The sequence below is a fragment of the Hemicordylus capensis genome, chromosome 4 (assembly GCF_027244095.1).
Source record: "Hemicordylus capensis ecotype Gifberg chromosome 4, rHemCap1.1.pri, whole genome shotgun sequence".
Classification (NCBI taxonomy): domain Eukaryota; kingdom Metazoa; phylum Chordata; class Lepidosauria; order Squamata; family Cordylidae; genus Hemicordylus; species Hemicordylus capensis.
Window position 1 is genome coordinate 72,266,266 of NC_069660.1, and position 15,726 is coordinate 72,281,991.

At 45.5% G+C, this 15,726-nt stretch overlaps 1 protein-coding gene across 1 annotated transcript in view; it reads right to left on the reverse strand.

Annotated features, from left to right (window-relative positions):
• MDFI (MyoD family inhibitor) overlaps nt 1-14,513 on the reverse strand; it is a 75,526-nt gene extending 61,013 nt beyond the window's left edge. The window contains exons 1-2 of the mRNA XM_053242832.1: nt 14,182-14,513; nt 13,752-13,859 (exon numbers count right to left, since the gene is read on the reverse strand). Of these exons, the coding sequence (XP_053098807.1) occupies nt 13,752-13,848 (97 nt within the window). The 5' untranslated portion in view covers nt 13,849-13,859; nt 14,182-14,513. The remainder of the gene's footprint in view (nt 1-13,751; nt 13,860-14,181) is intronic.
• Nucleotides 14,514-15,726: the final 1,213 nt, after the last annotated feature.

Below are 15,726 nucleotides of genomic sequence, written 5' to 3' on the forward strand. Positions count from 1 at the left end.
TATCAAGGAATTGTTACTAACTTGACAGTAGAATGGAGCTCATTGGTAAGCAGACAACCTCTGAAAGTACTTGAGCACCAAACCAGTTTGTATATGGTTATGATTAACATACACATTTGGTAAAATTTGATGAAGAATGATATAAATTAGGCTAACGATAACCAGAACCAGTTTGTAATCTACTGGAAGACAGCCTAATCAAAATGCTCCCTTGGAAATATTAGCATTTTGATTGAAATACTGATGTTTCTTCATGGTAGTCTAAAAAGCATCCATTTGATTACTTAAAGTTTAATTGATATTCTTTATTTGGCATTTTTGATGTGAAGATATTTTCTCTAGCCCTCTGAACTGGAAATTTTTTTAGTAGTAAGATGCACCTTTTAAGAAGGGCTGAACTGGTATTTTACAACAAAGAAAAAGAGGGTAACAACAAACTGGATGCTTGCTTTTGTATGGATGTCAGATCAGATATACAGGAGAACCTAGTTATATACAGATTCTATATCCGCGGTTTCGCATATTCACGAGTGTATAATTGACTCCAGGTTTCATTATCCACAGATACAAAGGGGTTAAAACCCATGTAACCGCTGTTCCTAGAGGACCGGAAGTGACCACGGAGGTAATTTCCAGCCACCATTTTGTCTTTGGGAATCATTTTGTGGCTCATTTCAGCCAAATAATAATATTTTTTTTAAGGAATCCACAATTTTTGGGACTATATGGGGCATTTGGGGGGGCATTGCTGGACGTCAGCAGACCCATGGAGCATGGTAGGGCACTTTATTTGGCCCATTTCAGTGTTTTTTTGGGTAGTCTGGGAACCTAACCCCTGCATTCCCATAGACTAAATTACTCATTATCCACAGTTTCGTTATCCATAGTAATATGCCGGAACAGAACACCCATGAATAATGAGGTCCCCCTGTATAAAACATGAGTATTTAGTATATTTTAGTATTTAGAAGTTGCCTTTCCCCCCTCTCCCTCCATCCAAATATGAATTCTGCAATAGGAGCTGCAGCTGTTATAATGACTGTTCTAGCACAAACCCCTTCCTGAAAAGGAGCAAAGCCCCATCTTGCATAAGTTCCATCTTTCAAGGCAAAGGAAAGGACATTCCATGACAAAAGCAGTTCTTCCACCACAATGTTGCTTTCCTTGCTTCACTTTTTCTTATTTTTACACACCAGAAAAATCAGATAATTGAGCCCTAAACACTGGACAGATTCAAAGTCAAATAAATGGCACATGAAATGCTTTAGGGTCTTCATAGAGGGTTGAACATTTAGGCAGAACAATGCTTCAATTGGAGACTGCATCAACATTCTGCTAGGCTGGATAGGCTGAACGCTGGGCAAAGCCTCAGTTGAGCATTCTTGTGAAGGATGCATTGTTTGGAACCATCCAAGAGGCTGGGCAGGCTGTGTAACACAGCTAAATCAGGATCTGGACACAGAATGCCTTTCAAACCCACATTATACCTCAGGGCAAACTCTCCAGCAATAATCAGAAAGCTGCTGTGTATGATTGTAACAAGACAGGGTTGCAGGAGCAGGAAGACAGTGAGCCAGCATGGTGTAGTGGTTAGAGTGCTGGACTAGGACCAGGGAGACCCGAGTTCAAATCCCCATTCAGCCATAAAACTAGCTGGGTGACTCTGGGCCAGTCACTTCTCTCTCAGCCTAACCTACTTCACAGGCTTGTTGTGAAAGAGAAACTCAAGTATGTAGTACACCGCTCTGGGCTCCTTGGAGGATGAGCGGGATATAAATGTAAAAATAATAATAATAACAACAACCATGGGAGAAGGTCATTTCATGGTTTCCTGGGAAAGCATACAGTGTATGTATTTCACAGTTTAATCCATAGGGTCATATGAGCTCTTTATAACCTAGAAGTGTCTATATCCACTTTGCCAAAGTGTGCACGGTCTGGAAGACACTACGACATCCATTCAAGGAGATGAAGAGACAAGGTGCCATAATTAGCTCTGGCATTTTGTCGCAAGGAAAAAAGCAACTGCAAAATCTCCTGATCAGGGAAAGAAATAGAGAGTACATGTAAACAAGTTCTCTGCCTGGCTGTGTCCAATGAAAACAGTTTAGCAGGTCAGTCTAGTCCCTGTGGTATACATCTAGTTACTTACTAGACATGTGCAATTCAATTTGTGTGTGAACTGATTCGTGCCGAATTGGGGGTGATTCGCGGATTTGAGTGTGAATCAAATCACCTCTTAAATGAAAGGGCTGTTTTGAGCTCAAACTGAAACAGCCACAATTCAATGCAAATCAATTCATACAATTCGTGTCATGGGCACCATTTTGTTTCCAAGTTTTTCAATTGCTGATTGGTCTTCTGGCACTGGCTTCTGATTGGCTTGAGATTTTCCTCGTTTCTTCAAATCAAGTGTTGGCATGGGCAACTGTGCCCCCATTGGCTGGGGGGAGAAAGCAGGGAGACCAAAGGAGGAAGTTTTGGTGGTCTGGGCCTGCCTGCCAGCCTGGCCCCCAAGTGAGTGGACAGAGACAGAGTATCTCTGTCTGCTGGGCTTCTCTCCCCCCGCCTCTCTTTAACCTTTTAATTTGCAGTGCCACAACTGTTTTAATATTTTCCCTTCAATCCCCCCTCCCAAATTGTACCAGCAGCACCAGTGAATTTAACTGGGTGCTGCTTGGAATTTTATTTTCTTATTCTTGCTTATAGACAGTCTCACCTCCAGGGGTTTTAATAACTGGGGTGTGTGCTGATTTCTTGCCTCCTTATTTTAAAATTGTACCAGCAGCCCCAGTGGCTTAAATGGGCAATGCTTGAATTTTTTTTCCATGTGTGGTCCCCACCACCACCACACACATACACTTACTGCTTTTGGATCCCTCCCCCCAAGCTTATTGATTGTAGCTGGGTAGCCCCCAGTTGCTTTAATAATGTTGTGCATTATTAAAGCCACTGTGATATTGTGCTGGGCTGGGTGTCCCCCCGCCACCTTCTTGTAGTCCCAAGCTGTACTTCTTTGCTGCTGCACACCGGATAGAATTAATTAGTTAGTTAGTTAGTTTGCATGCCGGTGTGCTGTGACTTCTGTCTGGTGCTCATCCTGCCCCGGCTTGCTCCGGTTCTTTCCCTTAAAAAAAAAAAATTGTTTGGGTGGGTGGGTACCTGACTGGTGCCCACCTCCCCTCCCCCCAGCTGCTAAGTCCCAGTGTCTGTTTGGCCCAAGAGTGCTTCTGAGAGCAACACGTGGCAGACTCCAGACAAAGACACCGGAAGGTGAGAAACCCACGACCCCTCCACCTTGATCAGTTTAAGTTCTTTAAATAGGGCCTAGTTTGGGGAAGGGGGGGATTAGGTGACAGGACAGCAGGGCAGAAGGGGTGGGTTAGAGAGAGGCCACAGTAATCCCCTGCCCTTCTTTGCCTTCTCTTCAATTTGCCCCATTGTTGATCGGTCCCCTCCAAAAACAGCTCCCCCCCATTAAAACCTGCTTCTTTATTTGGGGGCGGGGTTACTTTTTCAAGCTGCCAAGTTCTGTCTTTCTCACTGAGTGCTATGTGTGGCACACAGAGCATAAATAGACCACCCCTCAAAGGTGTTTCTTCTCCCCCACCCCACTGAAGTTAAAGCTTAAATTTTAAAAAGCCAAAGTTGTCTAGGAGGGTGCAAAGCAGAGCTAGGAGCAGAGTGGCAGGTAGAAGGAGAGGTGATGCTGGTTGTGGTGGACGACGATGAGAGGGACCTGCTCCCCGAGTCATCCCTGCTAATGTGGTTGTGCACAGGCTATCCTATCCAGAGGAGCCTGGCCCCACAGCACAGCTGCCTGTGGTGGCTGAGTAGAGGGGAGGTCCTCCCCTGTGAGGAAAGAAGCTCTTCTTCCTGTGGCAGCAGAGGAGAAGGTGTAGCCCAGGCAGATTGCTCTCTCCATCCTCCCCAATCCCTGTGGGCAGTGTGACCCAGCCATACGAGACTGAGGAGGAGCAGGTGGAAGTCATTCTGGTTGTTCCTAGACCTTCTCAGTCCTGGAAGGAGGGCGGTGCTGGTGCTGGTGGCCCTCAGAACAGACCAGCAGCAGTGGTGGTAGTACTAGTACTACCACCACCACCACCAAAAGAGTTCCGGACCAAGAGCAGCATGATGTGGAACCACTTTGAGTTCTGCCATGGTGACCCACAGCAGCATCATCATCATTATTATTATTATTACATTTATATCCCGCTCTTCCTCCAAGGAGCCCAGAGCAGTGTACTATATACTTGAGTTTCTCTTTCACAGCAAGCCTTTGAAGTAGGTTAGGCTGAGAGAGAGTGACTGGCCCAGAGTCACCCAGCTAGTTTCATGGCTGAATGGGGATTTGAACTCGGGTCTCCCTGGTCCTAGTCCAGCACTCTAACCACTACACCATGCTGGCACCTGAACTGATAGCATGCTATCTTTATCCACTGCAAGACACAGGTCAGGCAGGGGTAAGGACCCTAAGCGTCTTGGGATGACGGGGATGCTGCAGCACCTGCAACCGTCACTGCTCCTGCTGTCAGTCACAGGCTTGGTGTGTCCTTGGGTAGCAGCAAGGCACTTGCTCCTGCTCCCAAGCACATGCACAGATGAAATTTGTGTGATGCAAATGGCCTCTGCGCATGTACAGAAGTCACTCTAATGGCCTCTGTGCATGCTCAGAGGCCCTAACCAGGCTGCAGCATGCCCGGCCTGTCATTTGGGAGACCAGCAGGGTGTGTGTGTGTGTGTGAAGGAGCCCCTGCCACCTCCGTGATCCCCACTGCCTTATTTTTAAAAAGGTAAATACTACCTTTTCTCCACTACCACCACCATCCTCATTTACATTAGTGAAAGCCCTTTACTCTTATAGGGGAATCCTTGTTGGATTCCCCTTTACAAGCATACCCCTCAAGCTGGCTCATGAGCTGGATCTTTGAGCTGTTTCAACTCTAGCTCAGACCAGCTTCACTTTTTATGGAATCGGTCCAGCTTGAGTGCGAGCCTTCGAGCCAACTTGAGCCCAGCTCACACACCCCTACTGGCCTCCTGTTTGTTTGACTTTGCCTTTCCTGCTCCCACAGTGTGCTTCCTGCCCCATCTGATCCACCTAGGTATGACACTCTGCATGTGGCACAGCAGCCTTTATCTGGAACACAACACTACTGCACTGGTGCTTCGTTAGTCAGGAAGTTGGCCTGCATTTCCCCAGCGAACTGTAATGTAATGATCAGGCAGAAAAGTGCAACATCACACCAGCTGGGATCAGACAGCTGGATGTATATCAAAAGACTAAAAAGAGTACTTGTCACCAAAGCATGCTGCACACAAAGAGCTCTAAACTCTGCAATGAAATTCCATAGGAAAGAATAGAAAAGAGAGAGAGCCTTCTGGGTGTACCAGATACAATTTGGGATTTGCTGAGCTGGGAGTTTCCAATAAGCTGTTAAAGTTACTCAGGTTTTTGAAAATGTAAAACCATTACCCCATGGCATTATTTACACCTGAAAGGCAATCATTTTTTACCTTTCTTCAGAGCAGAGGTGCTCTGTAAAGAACCAACCATAATCGGCTTCCAATTTCAACTGGACAACCTAAGTGTTGTAGTGATGATCACCACCTTGGCGTCAACACATTAACATGGCTGTCTTATCTTAGAGATAAGACAAAAATCCAGACATCTCAACCAAGGTTGTCTAAACTTTACAGGCTTCTGTGAATGCTACACGTATTAAGGAAAATTCCAAACAACCTTTGCACATATCTCAGCAGATAATAGCTCTCTAATCAGTCACTCTTTTGTTCTGTGTCTCTGCAATGCCTTGCACAACAGGACTCTAGTCCACTGCTAGACATTGCTGCAATAATATATAGCAGCTACTGCCAACATTGCAACTTTCTTGGATAGAAGATTTGTGAAGGAATTACTACATGTACCCCTAACATTAACTGCCTTGTGAGAGGGAACACAACAACAACTTGGCATTTTTATCACTCCTTCAGCATCCTTGGTGCTTTCTCATACATTATCTCATACATTCTTACAACAACCCAATGAGGTAGGTTCACATTTATGATGCTACAATGGGAGGAATGAGGCTGAGAGAGTCCTGCCTGCCGTGAGATTTGAATGCTCTTACTCCCTACACTGTACTACGTCTAGTGAAATATAAAGTGCAGTCTTCAAGCAACCAGGGCTGAACAAATACTACTAGGGATGTGCACGGATAGGTCTGGAGGCCATTCTAAAGGTCCGGACCGGTCCAGAGGTCTGTGCATCACATTCATGTGTATGTACATCAGACGTGTGTGTGCATGACGTACACATGAACACAACACACAGACGTGATGCACATGCGCAGTCAGGCTTTTGAAGCCTTTTGCCGAGGAACGGGGCAGCAGGGAGGTATCCTGCCACCCCAAATGCTTTAAAAAATGAGAGCGCTGGAGGGGGGAAAGTGGCGGGAGGGGTAAGTACACCCTCCCCTGCCCTTAAAGAGCCCCCTTCCCCAGTGCCGGACCGCGGAGGTGCGGTTCCATGCACACCACTAAATACTATTGACTCCTCTGTAATAAAGCATCTAAACACTCCACTTAATTGTGCAAAGGGCTTTATAACAACAGATCTCTAGACTATCAGCAATGAACCAACCTTTGTAGTGTAGAATAGGAGATTTTTTACAGAGGCTGCAACAGACTATGGCAATAGCTTTGGACGGGAAGTAGTAAATGCAGTATCCCCATAGAGCTGCTGTTTGCACTGAATAGACTGGTAGGCTTCCACCATGGAAAAAGCGTGGCCTCTTCTGTTTGACAACATGCATGTGTGCATCTTAGCAATGTTCCTCAACCAGGGACACCTCAATGGCATTGTTTACGATGATGTCATCCACCCCAATTCAAGATGGCAGATGAGTACACATTTGAGGTGCAAGTGGGCTAACTTGTGAACCGCCTAACCGATTTGAACCAAATTTGCTATAGCTGTAGGGACACATAGGGATGCCCCAATGGTGTCGTTTGCGATGATGTCATCCACCCCAATTCAAGATGGCAGATACATACACATTTGAGGTGCAAGTGTGCTAACCTGTGGACTACCTAACCGATTTGAACCAAATTTAGTCCAGTTGTAAGGACAGTGAAGGGAAAGAAGGCTTACCTTTATTTTTATTTGTAGCTATCCTTCATGTCCCTCCTGGAGCTCACTCACCCCATTTAAACCCTCTACTTTTGAAGCTGACTTATTCTAGCTTGCTTGTGCTTAAAAACAAGTCCTTATATTATTTCCCCAAAGATGAGTGAATAAAAATTCATCCTTGATGTTATCTTCATGTACTGAAATCAGGTAGCCCTACCCTAGAGGTTACCAGTATAACTACGCCCAAGATACTTCCTTCTACTTTTACCTTACTACAGTTGGTAATTACACTAGCAGTTGGGAATTAAATTAGCAGCATGATTACATATACAATAACTAACATCCAGGCAACAATCCTTTCAAGTCAAATCAGTTCTGACCTATATCCATCAAATCAGTTCTCTCCATGCCCATAACTGCACTCCAAGGAAAGGTATCACCAGATTGGAAGAAAGGTATCACCAGATAGTATGTTCACTGAAAAATCTATGAGCATTCTCATAGATTAAATTAAATGAGGATTAAATCACCCATGAACCTCTTTTACACTATTTATGTGCACTTTGATCATTACTGTAGAAGAGAGGAATTTGTTGCATGATGAGCATTCTGGCCAGAGTATTAATTTACATTCATAGTACCAAAGTGACTGATGTAAAAACCTCTTAAAACCTCAAGTGAAAACACCCTGCACAATCTGTATTTCTTCTCTGAGTTTATTGAAAATTATGGCAAGATTTACCAGAGTCAAACCTGCTAGACTGAGCAAAGTCCAGTCAAAGATGGCTCTTTCTGTGATCTGATACTGGCTCCCTTCTTAATCCCCATTTTCATTCCTAGTGGTGGACGGTGTGATAGAAAGTCTTGCATGCTCAGGATGAAACACTTGCTTGATGAGGATATGTTAAGCAAGGGGGAAGCTGTATAAAAATCATCTCATTACCAAAGTCTGCAGACAGCTTTCAACATCAATCCTCTCCTTTTCAACACTTGAGGAGCATGTGACAGGCCACTAAATGCTGGACTAGATGAACAAGATGGGCCTTCTGCCTAATCCAGCAAGACAATTCTTATGTTGTTATTAGTCCACTATTATGAATTCACATCTCAGGCTGTGATGACTGCAGGATATACAACCTACAAATCTGCAAAACAGGATTAGTGGAATATGAACCTGCATGAAAAAAGAAACCTACTAGAGGTGGAACTCATTATCCATGGGGGTTCTGTTCTTGGTGAAACTTTAGATAACAAGACAATGAAAGAATGGAAATTGGTGGCTTAGGTTTCTGGAGGGCAAAAAATGCTTTAAAAGGCTGAAACAAGTGGAATAATATACCATGCCATGTTCTCCAGCTGTCTAGCAATACCCCCCCAAACCCCTCAATCCAGCTGATTTTCCATGAAAAATTGTGGAATTAAAAAAAAAAAAATTAGGAAAGAGCCACAAAATGGCTCCAGTTAGCAAGATGCCAGCCGGGAATTACCTCAGAGGTCATTCCCAGCCACCCTGGAACCGAGCATACATGAAATTTAACCCTTTGTTGAACTTTGTATACTGAGGTCGGGTCTCCATTACCCGACCACAGATATGTGAAACCGTGGTTGTCATGAGAGTGTGTGACGAGGTCCACCTGCTTTCCACAGTTTTAGCAGTGATATCAGCAGTGATGAAGCTGCAAATTCAGAAGTGCAGGTGCTCTCCATAATAGCCCATATGGCCATGCCCACCCCAACAGCCAGAGAAGCCAAGAAGTATTGGCACTCCGTCCCTGCGTTTCCACCCCCCTACACCCCTAGATATCAGTACCTATAGAATTGTTTTCTGTGTATGGATCTAGGAGCTTCTGAAGGAGCTTTATAGTGCAATCTTAAGTATGCTTCTGCAGTACTAAGTCCAGTTTCTTTAGCAGTAAAGTCCCACTGTGTTCCAGGTAAGTGTACATAGGATTGTTGCTTCCCAGGCAAACCCTATGCATACTTATTCAAAACTCTGTTTACTGGGACTGGCTTTCTGGAAAGTGTGCATAGCAAACCAGAAGGTGCCTCAAGGTCCACTTATCCTAACCCCAACAACCTCTTTTAAAACACCAAAAGCCAGCAGGGCAGAAGAAGCAGAGGGGAAGGGGTGCTTAACACTTTTCTTGCTTGCCATTTTCCCAATCCAACTCCTTCTCCAGTAGCTTTTATCTCTTCGAGAGTTCTAAATAGAGAAAAACACACACCTGGCACTCTACAGGAGAGAAAGCTGCTGGGAGGAAGAAAGGATCTGGACTGAGGAAACAGCAGATACAAACTCGATTCGAGCCCTCCTCCAGCACATGAGGTGGGATAGGAGACCTGCAGGGTGCTCTGTGCACCAATAATCTCCCTTGCCCAAATTGTACCCCTACTTGCACTGATCTTCCCCTCTGCACCAATAATTCCTTCCCTGCTCTGATCCTCTTCCCCTCCCCACTCAAACTATGTGTCCTCACCTACCTTTTCTTCCTCATCATTACTCTCTTACTCTTCCTGCTCTCCCTGCCTTTAGAAAAGACATGGACAAAGAGTGGAAGGAAGTTGTGGAGGACCCTGTTTTATATGCCAGGGGTGCTGTGCTTTCAATTCGTGCTTTTTCGAGCCTATACTTCCTTCTGTTCTGTATCCCACCTCCTGAGCAGAACTCAGGAGAATGAAGAGCAGCAAAATAGTAAGACACTGCCGCTACCATCCACCTGCTAACCAGTAGGTGAGGGCTGGAAGAGGCAGCTAATTTGTTGCTTTCACCAGTCCCCCCCCCCCAAAAAAAACCTGCTATTCACAATCGGTAATCACCAAAAGCAGAGCTGTGCATATGCTACAGTTCCATGGGAGTCCAGAAGAGCAGCAGAATTGAGCTTCCTAAGAATCTCAAGTTTCTGTTTGTTTTTAAAGCAACTTTCTAGTTGTTACAATTGTGGAAATACATTTGAAAGTGTAAGCAAAGTCTAATGAAGTCTTAGAAGCCATAGGAGTTGAAGAATGAAATTTTCAGTAGTCAGATGACACAGCTTCAGTTCCCTGTGTAGCTACTTGCTCTTCCCTAGGACTAGCAGAAATAGACAAAATTATTCAAAACAGTAAAAATTACATACTAAGTTATACACATGCAAATGTGCTCAATATGCAAAAGTTTAAGGTTACAGAACTTTCTTGTTGCCAAGTCCAAGTTATCTTGGCACGGAATTTTCTCTTTAAAAAAGCACAATTATACCATGGTTGACTTGTTAATAAGTCCCAGTGAGGTGGTCACCTCAGGCAGTAGATTGACACTTTTGCAGACCTGCCATGGCTTGCCTGCTTTGGCTTGCTGCATGGAAGTCACTGATGCCCTTGCCCGTCCATCCCCCTCCACTGTTCCTGCTGGCTGATGAAGGGAGTGAGAAGAGGTATTTTGAAAAGGATGGAGAAGAGTGCTGGCCTAGAACATCTCCACCATGGTAAAAAAAAAAAACTTGCTTTCCTTCCACTCACTTCTCCCGCATCTGGCTTTTTCAAATATTTCAAATGCAAGAGTGGGAGCAGAGGAGAGGGATGGAGAAAGAGAAGAAGAGTGGTGGCAGCTCCTCAACCAGGAAAAGGAGGAGGAAGGGAAGGTTTGCCAGGATGGGAGAGGGGAGAATGAGAGAAAGTTACCCTCGGGGGGGGGGTCAGCAGTCTCTGTTTCAACAGGTTCTAGAGGAACATAGGAAGCTTCCTTATACCAAGTCAGAACATTGGTCCATCTAGCTCAATATTGTCTATACAGACTGACAGCAGGGTTCCCTCTAACAGGGATTCCCAGATGATGTTCACTACAACTCCCAACTTCCCCAGTGGCAGCAGCCTTTGGCTGGAGTTTATGGGAGCTGTAGTCAACAACATCTGGGGACCCCTGTTTAGAGGGAACTGACTGGCAGCATCTTCTCCAAGGCTGCAGGCAGAAATCTCTTTCAGCCCTATCTTGGAGATGCCAGGGAGGGAACTTGAAACCTTCTGCTCTTCCCAGAATGGAAGAGGTCTTACAGTGCTCACACATCAAGTCTCCCATTCATAAGAAACCAGCACAAACCCTGCTTAGCAAAGGGGACAAGTCATGCTTGCTACCACAAGACCAGCATTCCTCCCTTTTAAAAACGCATGAGGGTGGATCAGAGGCAGCCCAAGATATTGTGTGTCTAAGGGGCTGCCTTTGTATGTCGTCTAGAAACTTCAGTTGGTTCAGAATGCAGCAGCCAGGTTGGTCTCTGAGTCATCTCGGAGAGACCACATTACTCCTTTACGGATGGAGCTACACTGGCTGCCAATAGGTTTCCAGACAAAATACAAAGTGCTAGTTATAACTTATAAAGCCCTAAATGGCTTAGGTCCTGGGTATCTAAGAGAGCGTCTTCTTCACTATGAGCCCCACTGTTCACTGAGGTCATCTGAGGAGGTCCATCTCCAGTTACCACCAACTCGTTTGGTGGCTACACAGAAATGGGCCTTCTCATTCGCTGCCCCAAGATTATGGAATGCACTCCCTGCTGAGATACGATCCTCCCCATTTCTGGCAATTTTCAAAAAAACACCTGAAAACCCATCTTTTTGCCAAAGTTTTCTCAGCTTCCTAAATTTTTTTAGGTTTTAATCTCTGGTTTATTTTTAAATTTTTAAATTGTTTTAAGTTTCTTGCATATGTTTTTAACTTGTTTTATGCTATTGTTAACCACCCAGAGATGAAAGTTTGGAGTGGTGTACAAATTTGATAAATAAACGCCTTGCCCCATGCCCCTGGATGGACCCAGTCCCCTTTTAAAATGAACACTTGTAGAGGGGGGAGGGAGGGGGAAAACTCAAGGAGTGTAAGGAGAAGAACTCTTTGCAAAGCTTGCAAGGATCAGACCAGTCCTGAGGAACTACTAAGGTGATGGCGGGGGCACCTTGACACCCTGCTGGCGCCCCAAAAATCCACCACCTGAGGTGATTGTCTCATCTTGCCTCATGAAAGGGCCCACCACTGGGGTGGATAGGAATTGTTCTTGGTGCACTCTTTAGTACACCTCTCACAAAATGTCAGCAAAGTAGTCGATGTATTTGATTAAGAGCACAAGCAAGGAACTAAGAAACTCACAGTTTAAACCTCCACCCAGCATGAACCCATGAGCCTTAGGCAAGCTACCCTCTCTCAAGCTCCCTCCCCCATCTGCAACAGGAGGACATTAATACTGGCCTTCCTGATGGGGTTCTTGCCTAGATGATTACTGGGATAATATATATGAAATGCTTGACGCCCTTAGGAGAAGTTCTATGTAACATTCCTAAACATTATGAAGTTGCAGAACTGACCACAAATAGGATCTGCAAAAGGACAGCGGCCCACCCTTGAAAAATTGGACCTTGGTCACTATGCAGTGAGGTGGACTATTTATTAAAGCATGTGCCCAATCCACATTCCTTCAATCAACTTTTTAACCAGCTTCTAGTATTGGGAGAGTCACTATTTAGGTGCCAGCACCAAGAAGGGGCATCCCAGCCAATCCCTCTCCAAATCCAAATGCAGTCTGTTGACCGAGCAACTGCATGGATACTGGAATGCACGCTCTGCACGCCACAGTACAGCCCATTCCCCCACCCCAGTTATAGAGCCTGAAGCTAGATCTGCTGAAAGGATTAGATGGGACAAAGAAGAAAGCTCTTTCCTGGCTAAAGCGAGGTCTAGAGGATGTTATTAAATTTAATGTGATCAAAACTCAGGGAGTGGGGGGGGGGGGAGAGGGAGGAGAAATCCCACAAGAAGTTGGCCCAGGCCCAACATCATAGGATGTCTGAAGGGAGACAAAAGTTCTTGCGAGTGGTTTGTTCTGCTTCCCCTACTCCTAGCGTGCAACGGGGCTCAAGCAACCCAAGCCCCCGTTTCCCCTTGCAAAGTGTTTACGTCCTGCAAAGCAGCAAGCAAAGAAGGGCGCACGAGAGAGTGGCTTTGGAGGAGAGGAAAAGGAAATGGTGGATGAGACGACCCTCTCTCTCTCTCTCTCTCTCTCTCGCACACAACACGAGCTTCCAGCAAACGTACTGGACTCGTAAACCCCTCCAACTCTCCGGGAGGGAGATCTCCTCACGCACCGCCCAAAGGAAGAGCCAAGGCGCTGGATCTGCTCGAAACAGAACAAAAAGTTGCACCTTCTTCTTTGCGGAACGGAGCGTCTCAGACGCGCCAATGCGGGGCCAGCGCTTTAGCTGCCGGGCGATCAGTCAAAGCGTCCTTCCCTAGGTAATTATGCGGGGGGGGGGGAGGAGTGTGGCTCTGCCGCAGCAGGCGGTGTGCGTTCATACACATACAAGGCTGTGGGCCAGCTGGCGCGGACTACAGTCGCTTTTTAGAACTTCATGCATACACAGTCTCGATGGGGGAAGGGGGAAGATTCACTCCTTCCCCTCGCTGGAATTTACGGTTGTAAAACAGATGAGGATCGGGGCCCACGGTGGGCAAAGATCCACTACTTTACAATCGGGAAAAGTATGCAGTATATATATATATATATTTAAGTGTCTCAAACTCCCCCGCCCCGCCCCCGAAAAGAAAAAGAAATCTGAGAAGTGCTTTTAAGTTTCGCACAGAAACGCTCTCTGGGCTTACCTGTGTGGGGGGATGGGAAAGGCGCCGGGTCCACCTGGGGGTCTCCATCGAGCGAGTCAGAAGAACGGCGGGAGAGCGCGTTTCTCACCTGGGACATCGGACTGAGCCCTGCAAGAGACGCCACACGCAGAGAAAGAAAGAAAGAGAGAGGCTCATTGAAGACGCTCCCTCAACAGCCGGCCCACAGGCGCTCTCCCATGGGGATGAATCAGCCGTTTAGGTGGAGAAAATGCACCGCACCAGCGAAGCCTTTCCAAATCCTCTCGCCCCAGACAGAGGTCCTTTCCTACCCTAGCAAAAGAAATCCCAGCACGAAACAAACTTCTGCTCCAGACACCTTTCCGTACTTTCTCAGCTGCCGGGAGAAATCCGCCCCGTCTCTCCCCCACCCCTCAATAGCCATAAGAAGATATTTGTGGGGAGGACTTACTTTTGGGTGAATCTTTAACTGCGCTCCCACAAGCGGAGGGTCATCTTACTGTCTTCTCCATGTGAAACTCGCTTCCCGCTGTTCTTTGTCGACCCACCCCCGTCTTCAGCCCCCTTTAAACTGGACCTTAAACACACACTCTCACTCACACACACCTCTTTGGGTTTTTGCTCTCTACTCCCTTATTCACCTCGCCCCGCCCTCACCCAATAAACTTTCTCGCATTAAGAACTGGTAGCAAACTCAAGAGAACGCACTTCCCTACTTTATCTCTGCAGCTTGGCCTTATTGCAATATTTAGTTACAAATAGGCTAGTTTCTGCTCCCCCCCCCCATAAGCTCTGCCTCCAGCCTCTTACACAGGAAATTGCATTCAGCCTTGATTACTCAGTTTCCTTCAAGAAAAAGATATTTGGAGTTCATGCAACCTATAATAAGTTGGTTGGCGCTAAGGTTTAAAAAAAGCAGCAAAAGTAAACACATGCGCAAAAAAAATAAAAATCCACAAACCCACTTTAGAAAAGTAAAGGAAATGGAAGCAGGGGGTTGGGGGAGGGTCATAGTGGACTGGAGTTGATTTACAGTGTGTGGAGTAGAAGACACGTAATCTCCAGATTTACATGTGGTAGCAGATCTTAAAAGTTCAATTTTATCTCAGTGTTGTTCATCCAAACATTTCCATTTTCAAAAAGCAACCATTGTCAGAATAAACAGTTATAGGGAATGCAATGCTTATGCTGCAGAATTTAATAAGTCCCATGTATGAAGAAGAGACAGTTTCACTGGCACTGGACAAAAGGAAACGAATTTGTTGCTAGTGGGAAATCTTCCAGACGGGGTGTTAAGACTGCCACTCACTCTTTATGGAGGTTTCATACAATGTTATCATCCATTCATTGCCAGTGTTTACTTTCCCCATGCTTAAAATGATCACATCCATTAATGGAGAAATTCTGACTTCTGACTGATACAGTTGCACATATGGATTCCACATATGGACTGTTGTTATACTGTTCTGTCTTGTTTTTGGACATGCGTCTCTCAAAATTACAGACCAACCCAAGAAATAGGGGGGGTCGGTAAAAGGGGGAGGGTCAGTCTACTGTGTCCCAAAAACATGCACTGTCTTCTTCAGTGGGGAAGTAGAAATGCAGTTCAATTGGATCAGTGACTCACAGTAGAAAAGCAATGGTAGGGTGGTGCTATAAGGAACATGTCTGGAAATGTCCTAAGATTAAAACAAAAAAAGTGGAAGTACAATACTTATTTCCCTTCCATTGGGGGAAAAAAAAGTAAAGCTATTTTGCTCCAATATATTTAAAAATAATAATTCAGCAGAGCAACAGCAGGAGAGAGGGCATGGCATGCCCTCAGCTCTTGCCTGTGGGCTTCCCAAAGGTACCTAGTGGGCCATTGTATGAGACAGGATGCTGGACTGGATGGGCCTTGGGCCTGATCCAGCAGGGCTGTTTTTATGTTCTTAAAAGGCTAAACAGTGACAAGATTCTTAACAAAGTCTGTATAAACAATATAAAGACAAACAAA